The 11,779-nt window shown below is 42.7% G+C and overlaps 1 protein-coding gene and 1 pseudogene across 1 annotated transcript in view; one reads left to right on the plus strand and one right to left on the minus strand.

Annotated features, from left to right (window-relative positions):
* The window catches only part of LOC103232922 (uncharacterized), a 66,420-nt gene extending 55,395 nt beyond the window's left edge, over window positions 1-11,025 (plus strand). Inside the window, 5 exon segments of the mRNA XM_073013115.1 lie at window positions 4,804-4,899; window positions 6,485-6,534; window positions 8,184-8,319; window positions 9,859-10,031; window positions 10,834-11,025. Of these exon segments, the coding sequence (XP_072869216.1) occupies window positions 4,804-4,899; window positions 6,485-6,534; window positions 8,184-8,319; window positions 9,859-10,031; window positions 10,834-11,025 (647 nt within the window).
* LOC119623399 (ornithine aminotransferase, mitochondrial-like) lies at window positions 1,771-4,400 on the minus strand (annotated as a pseudogene).
* Window positions 11,026-11,779: the final 754 nt, after the last annotated feature.

Below are 11,779 nucleotides of genomic sequence, written 5' to 3' on the forward strand. Positions count from 1 at the left end.
AAAATCTTATAGCCATTCTGGAAAGCATTTTGGTAGTTTCTTATAAAACTAAATATGCAATGACCATACAATTCAACAATTACACTTCAGAGAAATTAAAATTTATGCCCATCCAGAAACTTGTACGTAATTGTACATAGCAGCTTTACTTGTAATAGACAAAAGCTGGAAATAATCAATATGTCTTACAATAAGTGAATGGTCGAACTGAGGTACATCCATACCATGGAATACTACTCAGTAATAAAAATGAACTATTCACTGAGCCCAGTGGCTCTCACGTGTAATCCCAGCACTTTGGGAGGTCAAGGTGGGCAGATCACGACGTCAGGGATTCGAGACCAGCCTTGCCAATATGTTGAAACCCGGACTCTATGACTAATACAAAAATTACCAGGGTGTGGTGGCACGCACCTGTAGTCACAGCTACTTGGGAGGCTGAGGCAGGAAAATCACTTGAACCTGAGAGGTGGAGGTTGCAGTGAGCCAAGATCATGCCACTGCACTCCAGCCTGGGCGACAGAGTGAGACTCCATCTCAACAGCAACAATGAGCTATTGATATACAAATATTAATATCTTGGATGAATCTCCAGGGAATTATGCTGAGTGAAATAAGCCTCTAAAGTGTTACATACTATGAGATTTCATTTGTACAGCATTGTAGAAAAGATAAAATTGTAGGAATGAAAAACAGATTAGTGGTTGCCAGGGGTTAGGAATGATGGATGGGAGGAGAGTGAGTATTACTAAAAATGAGTAGCACAAAGGATAGCATTGTGGTGATGGAAATGTTCTGTACCTTTTTTTTTTTTCCCCCAAAGGGATTCTCACTCTGTCACCTAGGCTGGAGTGCAGTGGCATGATCTCAGCTCACTACAACATCTACCTCTCAGGTTGGAGCAGTTCTCCTGTCTCAGCCTCCCATGTAGCTAGGACTACAGGCACCCACCACCTCACCCAGCTGATTTTTGTATTTTTAGTAGAGACACGACTTCTCCATGTTGGCCAGGCTGGTCTCAAACTTCTGACCTCAAGTGATCCACTAACCTCGCCCTCCCAAAATGCTGGAATTAGAGGCATGAACCACTGCACCTGGCCATGCTCTGTATCTTTTTTTTGCCCTGAAATACAAGCGTTATTTTAAATTTAAAGAAATATTTAAAATAAACTTTTTTTTTTTTTTTAACAAATTGTAATCAAGCACTTAAAACAATTTAGGAATGTTAAACACTAATTCTTAATTGAAAATAATGACATCCATAGAATACATCAACACAATGGTGTTGGCCAATGTGAAGTTTACTTAATATTAGTATTTTATATATGCTTAAACATTCATCCTTCCTAAAATTCAATGATAACAATGATTTGGCTTTATAAGGTGAAGACTTTTATGTAATTCTCTAGAGACAACATTTTCAAATATAAAACATTTATACCAGCAAGGAAATTATAAAAACATATATAAAGTATACTGAAGGACGTGATTTAAAGTCTGTCTGTATATATAGATGCCTTTTGCCTTAGAAAGTACATATGCACATCAAAACACTTTCACTGAATATAGATGCCATTACATTCTCTTAACAAAGCAAAAGGCAGGTTCATAAACGTTGTTTTATTATGTATCAACTGAAAAAAACATATATTCCACAAAAAGGTTTTGAAGACACATGGGAGTGGAATGTGCCCACATTAAGAGCCGAGCTTTTACAGGACCACCTGTCTTCAGCCGGCTCCCAGCAACCACTGAAAACAGCTGTTACCCTCAGAAAGACAAGATGGTCCTGTTAATGATTTCAATGGACTCTCGAATCTCATCCTTGATCACCAGCGGAGGCGAAACCTGATGATGTCACCATGGTTTGGCTTGGCCAGATGTCCATTATCTCCAAGACGTAGACACACCTTCCAAGCATCACAATCTTTGGTTTCTTTAATAATAATAGCTTTTAATAATTCCTTTCCTCACCGGGCATGGTGGCTCATGCCTTTAATCCCAACACCTTGGGAGGCTGAGATGGGTGGATCACCTGAGGTCAGGAGTTCAATATCAGCCTGGTCAACATGGTGAAACCTTGTCTCTACTAAAAATACAAAAATTACCTAGGCATACTGGCACATGCTATTAATCCCAGCTACTCAGGAGGCTGAGGCAGGAGAATCACTTGAACCCAGGAGGCAGAGGTTGCTGTGAGCCAAGATCGCACCATTGCCCTCCAACCTGGGCAACCAGATTGAACCTCTGACTCAAAAAAAATAAATTAACTAATAAAATAATTCTTATCCTCTTACGGCAGTTACAACATCAGAAGGTAGTTTCATGGGTTAATTTCTCAAGATAATGCCCATTTTTTCTGCATTTTCAGCAAGGCTTTCTTCTTCTAAAACCTCAAGGGCTGCGATGGCCACTCGGCAGCCTAGTGGATTGCCACCATATGTGGACCCATGTCCCCCTGGCTTAATGGTCAGCATTATGTCATCATCCCACAGCATCGCAGACACAGAGTATCAGCCCCCAGAAAGGGCCTTTCCAAGGTGGACTATATCAGGTCTGATATTTTCATGATCAACAGCTAGTCATCTACCAGTTCTGGCCAATCCTATCTGTATTTCAGTAGCAATAAACAGAACCAAGCTGGGAGGATGAGATGAGATGAGGGTAAGTTAAAATTCCACAAAGCTTGCTCTTCTTACAGAAATTCAAGTGGCTTTCTCTTTCTTTCTTTCTTTCTTTCTTTCTTTCTTTCTTTCTTTCTTTCTTTCTTTCTTTCTTTCTTTCTTTCTTTTTCTTTTCTTTCTTTCTTTCTTTCTTTCTTTCTTTCTTTCTTTCTTTCTTTCTTTCTTTCTTTCTTTCCTTCCTTCCTTCCTTCCTTCCTTCCTTCCTTCCTTCCTTCCTTCCTTCCTTCCTTTCTTTCTTCCTTTCTTTCTTTCTCTTTCTCTCTCTCTCTCTTTCTTTCTTTCTTTTTTTTTTTTTCTGGCACAGCATTGCTCTGTTGCCCAGGCTGGATTGCAGTAGTGTGATCTCAGCTCAACACAACCTCTGCTTCCAGGATTCAAATCATTGAGTGAGCCCAGGAAGTGGAGACCAGCCTGGGAAACATAACAAAAGGTAGGGTGGTGCCTGCCTGCAGTCCAGAGACCAAGGCGGGAGGATCACTTGGGCCCAGAAGGTCGAGACCAGCCTGGACAACATAGCAAACTTGTCTCTACTAAAAAAATTAAAAATATTAGTGGGGGCAGGGTGGTGTGAACCTGTAGTCTGGAGGCCGAGGTGGGAGGATTGCTTGAGCCCAGGAGCCCAGGAGCCCAGGAGGTGGATACCAGCCCGGCCAACACAGCAAAAGCCTGCCTCTCTTGAAAAAAAAAAAAAAAATAGCAGGGTGGAATGGCACACACCCATAGTCCTAAGGCCGAGGAGGAAGGATCGCTTGAGCCCAGGAGGTTGAGGCCAGCCTGGCCAACATAGCAAAACACAGTTTCTATTAAAAAAAAAAAAAAAATAGTGTGGGCAGGGTGGTGCATGCCTGTAGCCCTGAGGCGGGCCAGGAGAACTGATTGAGACCAGGAGGTCGAGACCAACCTGGTAAACACAGCAAAACCATCTCTACTGAAAAAACAAAAATAAAAATATTAGTGGGGGCAGAGTGGTGCATGCCTGTAGTCCCAAGATCAAGGCGGGAGGATTGGCCAAGGCAGATGTAACCAACAGCACAATCACATCCCATAAGTAAATACCTTTTCCTCTCTCCCGGGCTACAGGTAAAGGATAGTAATTGTGCGCACCATACTTAGCTTCACTTTCAAAAATGTAATCATAGGTTAGAGGGCCTTGGACTGTTTTTTTAGTTCCAACAGATGTAGAAGTATGGGATTTTTCCTAGGAACTCCCTAGTAACAAGAAATTATCATTCCCACTTCCCAGATCCAGCATACAGGAAGTGGCTCCAGCTCAATGGCAGACATGCTTAGCTGAGTCACTGCCAGAATTCCTTTTTTTTTTTTCCTAGACTTTTGATGATATTGCCAAATACTTCTCTAAGAAAGAGTGGGAAAAGATGAAATGCTCAGAGAGAATCATCTATGTGTATATGAAGAGAAAGTAAGAGGCCATGACTAAACTAGGTAACAGAAAGTTCTAGGCACAGACAAGTCTGGGGACACATGAGCATCCCTTTTCCAGCTTTGGCTACTTCTTAGCTGCAGAAAGTGCCCCACATTTTTTTCTGTGCAGGGAAAAATCGCAAGGCAGCTTCTGGGTGTTCAGTTCTTCTGTATCCTGTCAGGGCTGAGGGCAGGGAGTGGCCACAGTGGAGCTCAGACCTGGATCCTGCACGTTTCTCTCCTGTAGGCGTCTGTTCTACGGACTGATGATGAGCCCAACTGTCTCTGTGGCATCCTGGCACCCTGCCACCAACCGTACCTTCTTTCTTTCAGCTTGTCTCTCTCTCTCTCTCTTTTTTTTTTTTTTTTTTTAGTCAGAGTCTCAGTCTGTCACCTAGGCTAGAGTGTAGTACTGCAATCATAGCTCACTGCAGCCTCGAACTCCTGGGCTCAAACAATCCTCCTGCCCAGCCTCTGGAGTAGCTGAGGCTACAGGCACGTGCCACCATGCCCAACTTATATTATTTTATATTTTGTAGATACAGGGGTCTCTCTATGTTGCCCAGGCTCGTCTTGAGCTCCTAGCCTCAACTTTTCTTCCATCCTCAGCTTCCCAAAGTGCTGGTACAACAGACATGAGCCACCGTGCAAGACCTAAGCTTGTCTCTTAAAGAATAAACATTTTGCTTCTTTCTAGATTTCAAGGTCACCCTCCCACATTTCATGCGTAATAAAAGGGCCACAGACTTCCAGGGGAATGATTTTGATAATGACCGTAACCACGGGAATCAGGGTGAGGAGATGGGAAGGGGCTGGAAAGGGTCTCCTCAAGTCCAACTCTTTTTCAGCTCAGCTACCTGGGAAAGATCCTCAGGCATTCGTTCCCTCATACACATAAGTGCTGAGTGAAAAAAAAAAAAAATGCATACAGAACGTTAACTACAGAGGCTATTCATATAAAATTTTAAAACATGCAAAAGAGGAATGTATATTTTTATGGATAATAAGTAAATGGTAAATGTATAAAAACATGAATGCAAATAAAATGCCATCAAATTGAGAAGAATGGCTGTAAGTGGAGAAGGAGGGAGGGCAGGGACTGGTGAGTACTGCACAGACAGCTTCAACCGTGACTTGCTGATAGTGTATTTTGTTTATTTGTTTGTTTATTTTTTTCTCTCTCTCTTTTTGTGATGGAGTTGCCCAGGCTGGAGTGCAATAGCATAATCTCAGCTCACTGCAATCTTCACCTCCTGGGTTCAAGCGATTCTCCTGCACCTGCCTCCCAAGCAGCTGCAATTACATGCACCTGCCCCCACACCCAGCTAATTTTGGTATTTTTGGTAGAGATGCGTTCCACCATGTTGGCTAGACTGGTCTCAAATTTCCTGATCTCAGGTGATCCACCTGCCTCAGCCTCCCAAAGAGCTGAGTTTACAAGCGTGAGTTACCACTCCTGGTGTGTTTATAGAATTTCTAATATTCTGAAAAAATAAATCAGATCTAACATAGCAGTGGGATAATGTTGAGATCCAACTGGCCTCAATAGTATTCCACATACTTTTCTGTGTGTTTGAAATATTTATTTTTTAAAGGGCATGTTGTTCTTGCCAAGCACTGTTAATGAACCAAAGGACAGTTAAGAAAACGTTACAAGTGAAAACTTAAAAAAAAACTTTAAATCGCAGATCCACAAAAAACTTCCAGAGTTTGTTTCATTAACAGAATGTCGGTATTGGATAAGTATCTTATGAAGAGGATGATGAACACATTACGTAATAAAGATCGCTGTTTCACTGTATTTTATCAAAACCAAATAGCCTTCTCATTCCCAAACAACCCTGAATCTCCATGATGAGCTTGGAAGAGAGTTTGAAACACTGGAAGAGTGAATCTAGTGCTTGAGTATCTGCCAAGTTTTTGACATTAAAGGAGTGTCTTTATACTGAAAATATTTCAGAGCCACTAGACTAAATCATCACGTATTTAACAGCTTAATTCACGTACTATAAGATTCACCCATTTCAAGTGTACAATGATTTTTAGTTGTTGCACATCTTGGGTGGATACAGTTCAGATTCCCAACCAATCAATTTAATTATTTGGGAAAAAGTAAAAGATACGTAATGGAATAAGATGACACTGTGATGGGGTTTAGTCCCCATTTGATAAACCATGAGATGGAAAATGCTGAATTAATGCCACAGATAAATGCACCAACCATTACTAAACATAATTCAGAGGCAAATCTCAAATAACTCCTCAACAATGAGTGGACTCATAACCCTCTGCTGCAGAATGCCCTCATGCGACAGAAGTCTCTCTAGAGTTTGGAAATCTTTACCAACAAAGAAAAATTCTGATGTATTCTCTTTCAGTTGAACGTCCTCAGATGACTTTCGGCATGCTCCAGGGACTCTTCCCAAAGGTGAGTATCTCTCAAATCTAAAGGACCAGAGAACCCTTGTCCCTTCATGGATGCGAACACTGGTAAGAGTGGGAGAATATCAAAAATACACTCACTGCCTCCTTCTCCCCATGTCTGTCACAACACCTGATGTAGCACCAATGGCTTGATAATACTAAGAGTCGTGATCGTTAATACTTCTTTTGTTTTCATAGTGATGCCAGATATTCTAAACAGTTTACATGGATTAATTTATTTAATACTTAAGAAGACCTATATGACGATGTTTCTATTAATATCTCCAAATAATAACGAGTCACACATTTCAGTTTTCATCCATATAAAAGCCACGCGACATGGCACAAATCTTCTAAGTTCTCTGAGCTCCAGATTCCTGGTCCATGAAATGGAAGTAAAGAATCATAGTTCATATTATAGATTCTAGTTATCAGCAGCATAATAATAAACTGAGGCTATCCGGTACAGAGATGTTAAAGAATTTTCCTGAGGCACAGTGGCAGGGGTAGTCTAATCCAGAGCTCCAAGCCATTTAAAGCTCATTCACGTTTGCATTTGTTTATGAAGTTCAGATGTTGCTCACTAGGGATTTACCCCTTAGGGCCTGCTGGTGCTTCCGTTGAGACACCCACTCTCGCAACAGGAAGGACCAGCTGGCCTGTGCTCTGTTACCGGGGCCACTCACATGGCTTAAGAGTCACTTTGACTGTTGGCCCCTCCCTCCTGCGAGCTCCTTGAAGGCCTTGCCTACACCTGGGGCATCTGGGAAGCCCCAGTCTCAGCCCAGGGGATCCATCGGAGGCCCCTGAATAAGTGATCCCACAAGTGCAGATTCAACTCTGGTTTAGAGGGTAAAGGGATCTGGGAGTTGGGTCGCCAGTGTGGAGACTGAATTCAAAGAAGGATCATGAAAAGTATTAGATTTTTACTATTACTACATTTAAACAGTGTTTGCAAGCTCAGAGAAGACATTCCTTTAGCCTGTTTTACATGTATTTTTCACTATTTCATAAGTGAGGAAGCTGAGTAAATGTAGCTTAACAATGTTGGTCAGTGACACATCCCAGTAAAACCAGAATTGGTATGGGTACCAACTCAATTAATTCTGCATTCAATGTTGCTGCTTCGGTAGGGTGGTATGCCATATCCAACTGCTTTCTTTGCTGCTTAGTTTCAGCAAACCATTTCTTTCTCTCTCCTTTCCCTGTATTCATCTCCCCACAACATCTTTCCCAGCAGTGTTTTGTCCCCTATGTTTTTACATTTACTCTCTCAGCAGCAGTCTACAAGCTTATATGGGATCCCTTGTATTTTATAGGTCTTCCTTCTGTAGACCTTGTGAATTCTTAGAATGCTATTCTCCAAACCTTCTGTGTAACAAACACTCAATTACATGCAGGTTTCTCCTGTTTGCAAGAATGTCAGTCTTAAGAGAGTGTGAAGGTAACTATTCTATCCCTGGAAACCCCATTCATTTAGGCCACTCCTTTCCCTTCTAACCTCCCAGGTTACTCCTAATTTAGGCATGTGTAACTCTCCCAGCATTGTCTAGAACTTTGATTAAGGTAATGCATGTGAAGATGCTTTGTGAGCTCTAAAGCACTATAGAAATGTGACTGATACTGTTTATCTGTGACGTTCACATTATAAAGATCATGCACAACAAGCCAGCAGAGGAAGGCAATGATTCGAAGGGAGTGCCAGAAGCATCTGACCCACAAAACCATGGGAAACAGTTGTGCCCCCCAGGAAAAGCAAATACTTCTGAGAAGATTAACAAGAGATCTGGTAGGAGGAAACAATTCGGGAACAACCACAGTGGCTTCCCTGGCTATGTTCAGGTATGTGGACTGGGTGTGTGGCATGGATCCCAGACAAGCCTGGGTCCAGGCTGGGCTGAGGAGCTTGCCCAGCTCCAGATGAGATGTTAGAGATGACATCTAGAGACACAGACTGGAGTTGTCATCCATATAAAAAACCACGTGACTTGGGGCAAGTCTTCCAAATTTTCTCAGCTCCAGTTTCCTAGTCCATAAAATGGAAATAAAGAATCATAGTTCATAAATCGTTTGGAGGCATTAAATATAATCCTGAAATCCTGATGACATGAAAGGTGCTCAAGCAATTCTATCTGTGATGACCTGAGATCATATCATACTCAACTCAATGCCTGATACCCAATACAGGTGTACTTCAGAGATATTGCAGGTTCGGTTCCAAAACACTGCAATAAAGTGAGTGACACACATTTTGTTTGTGTGTGTTTTGCAGTGCATAAAAACATGCTTACACTATACTGTAGTCTTCTAAGTGTGCAATAGCATTATGTCTAAAAGTGTACATGCCTTAATTTTAAAATAATTAATTGTTTAAAATGCTAACAATCTTCTGGGCTTTCAGTGAGTCACATTCTTTTTGCTGGTGGAGGGTCTTGTCTCGGTGTTGACGGCTGCTGGCTGATCAAGGTAGTGGTTGTTGAAGGGTGGAAGCTGTGGCAGCTTCATAAAAGAAGATGACAATGAAATTTGCCACATCGATTAGCTCTCCCTTTCATGAAACATATCTCTGTAGTATGTGATGCTATTGGATAGCATTTTACCCACAGTAGAACTTCTTTCAAAGTTGGAGTGGATCCTCTCTAGCTATGAAAGTCCTAGATGGCATCTTCTTCCAATAGAAGGCTATTTTATCCATATTGAAAATCTGTTGTTTAGTGTAGCCACCTTCAACAGTGATCTTAGCTAGATCTTCTGGATAACTTGCTTCAGCTTCTCCATCAGGGTTTGCTGCTTCTCCTTGCACTTTTATGTTATGGAGACGGCTTCTTTCCGTAAACCTCACGAACCACCCTCTGCTAGCTTCACACGTTTCTCCTGCAGCTTCTTCACCTCTCTCAGCTTTTATGGACTTGAAGAGAGTTCTGGTCTTGCTTTGAATTAGACTTTGGCTTAAGGGAATATTGTGGCTGGGTTTATGTTCTATCCTGACCACCCAAACTTTCTCTATTTGAGCAATAAGGCTGTTTTGCTTTCTTGTTCGTGTGTTCACTGGAGTATTAGTATTATTATTTCCTTCAAGAACTTTACCTTTGCATTATATACTATTATTTCCTTCAAGAACTTTTCCTTTGCATTCACAGCTTGACTGTTTGGTGCAAGAGGCCGAGCTTTCAGTCCGTCTTGGCTTTCAGCATGCTTTCTCTCTAAGCTTAGCCATTTGTAGCTTCTGATTTAAAGTGAGAGACATGCAACTCTTCCTTTCATTTGAACACTTAGCAGCCATTGTAGGGTTCTTAATCGTCCTAATTTCAGTGTTACTGTGTCTCAGGAAATAGGGAGGCCCAAGAAAAGGAAGCGAGACAGGGAACAGCTCATCGGTGGAGCAGTCAGAACACACACAACATTCATCGATTAAGTTTATCATCTTCTATTGGTGCAGTTCCTGCTACCCCCAAAATAATTACACAGCCCCCCCGCCCCACCCTGTTTCCTGTTCAGCATGTACTCCCCTCATCCAATTCCCCTCTATCAGTCACTGACAGTTAATAAATACTTGCAAACATCCCTCAGTTGTTTGCTCCTGTCATTGTGCACACAGCTCTGTGCACGTGTGTGAATATTTCTTTACGATAGATTCTTAGAAGTGCAATTGCTGGGTCAAAGGAGTCATTTATTTAACAAAAATGTAATGAGTACATACTTTTGCTGAGCGCTGTTCTAGGTGCTGGAGAGACATCAGGGAACAAGGCAGACAGATGTTCCTGACCACCATTCTAGAGGAGGATGTTTTCAGTTGTTGGTTTTCCTTCCTTTCTTTCTTTCTTTCTTTCTTTCTTTCTTTCTTTCTTTCTTTCTTTCTTTCTTTCTTTCTTTCTTTCTTTCTTTCTTTCTCTTTCTTTCTTTCCTTCTGTGTCTCTCTCTCTCTCGCTCGCTCGCTCTCGCTCTTGCTCTCTCCCTTTCTTTCTTTCTTTGCCTCTTTCTTTCATTCTTTTGACAGGGTCTTGCTCTGTCCAGGCTGGAATGGAGGGGGGTGATCATACCTCAATGCAGCCTTGAACTACTCGGCTCAAGCAATCCTCCTACCTCAACCTCCAGAGTCACTGTGACTACAGGCACACACCATCATGCCCCACTAATTTTTTTAGGTTTTGTCTAGAGAATGTCGCTGTATTACCCAGGCTGGTCTTGACCCCCTGGGCTCAAGTGATCCTCCCACCTTCGTCTCCTAAAGTGCTGGGATTACAGGCATTAGCCTCCTTGCCTAGCCTCCAGTTTTTATTTTGATGGAGACTCTACACTTCAGTCTTGGAGTAGGATTCTGCAGCAGGTGGTTGGGCATCTTGATCTTTGCTCTCTGAACAATTTTCAAGTTCTAGGGCTGGGACGGTCCTTTTGGGAGTATGTGGGAGGAGACACAGATGAAATCGTCATCTGGGGAATGTGGAGGAATGAGAAAGATGCGTGCACGGTAGACCCTGTGATGGACAGGGAATAGAAGAGTCCACTTAGTCTCCATGCAGGGGAGCAACAGTGAGAAAGTCACCTGGACAGAAGCATGAGACTGCCCATCAAGGGTCTCACCAACCAAGGGCCTGGGAGCTGGGATGGGTACGATGATTTGGAAATGGAACAGTTCTTTCTCACAGGTACCACTGCACAGTGCAGAGGGGAAACAGTTGTGGGGAAGGGTTAGAACAAACCATTGTGTGTGAATGGAGACGTTAAGGTTCCATTCACACACAACGGACTTGAAACACCAGACCCAGGTGGAGGCAGGATTGGAGCTGTTTTTACCATTTGTGGCCCATCACCTTGGCCTCCTGGTTCTCCCCAGCCTTGGAAGGAGGACACTATCATCATTATATCTATATGATAGATGAGAGACGGAGTCCCAGACAGATGGTAGGCATCTTGTCACAGGTCCTACAGCTGGCAGGGGCAGGAGGGGCTGAGTTTGGAGCTCACTGACTTCAGAAACATTAAGGAGGACAAAAGTGTGTGATGGAAGGAGGGAGAATTGAACAAGCCCGGGTTCTGTCCCCAGTCACAAGGTAAAGGCTGTGGGTTCATTTTCTCAAGATAAGGAGCCCCAGGAGAGAGAAAGTGCAGGGAGGGAGAGGCAATCGTGGTCACAGTGGGAACAGTGGGAGACAGAGATATGCAGGGTGGGCAGAAGAGGGGCAGGCAAAGAAACAGGGGAGACCCAAGGCCAATGTGGGCTTCCCCTGCATTTTGGCACAAGTCTCAAT

This window comes from Chlorocebus sabaeus, chromosome X (genome assembly GCF_047675955.1).
Source record: "Chlorocebus sabaeus isolate Y175 chromosome X, mChlSab1.0.hap1, whole genome shotgun sequence".
NCBI classification, from domain to species: Eukaryota; Metazoa; Chordata; class Mammalia; order Primates; family Cercopithecidae; genus Chlorocebus; species Chlorocebus sabaeus.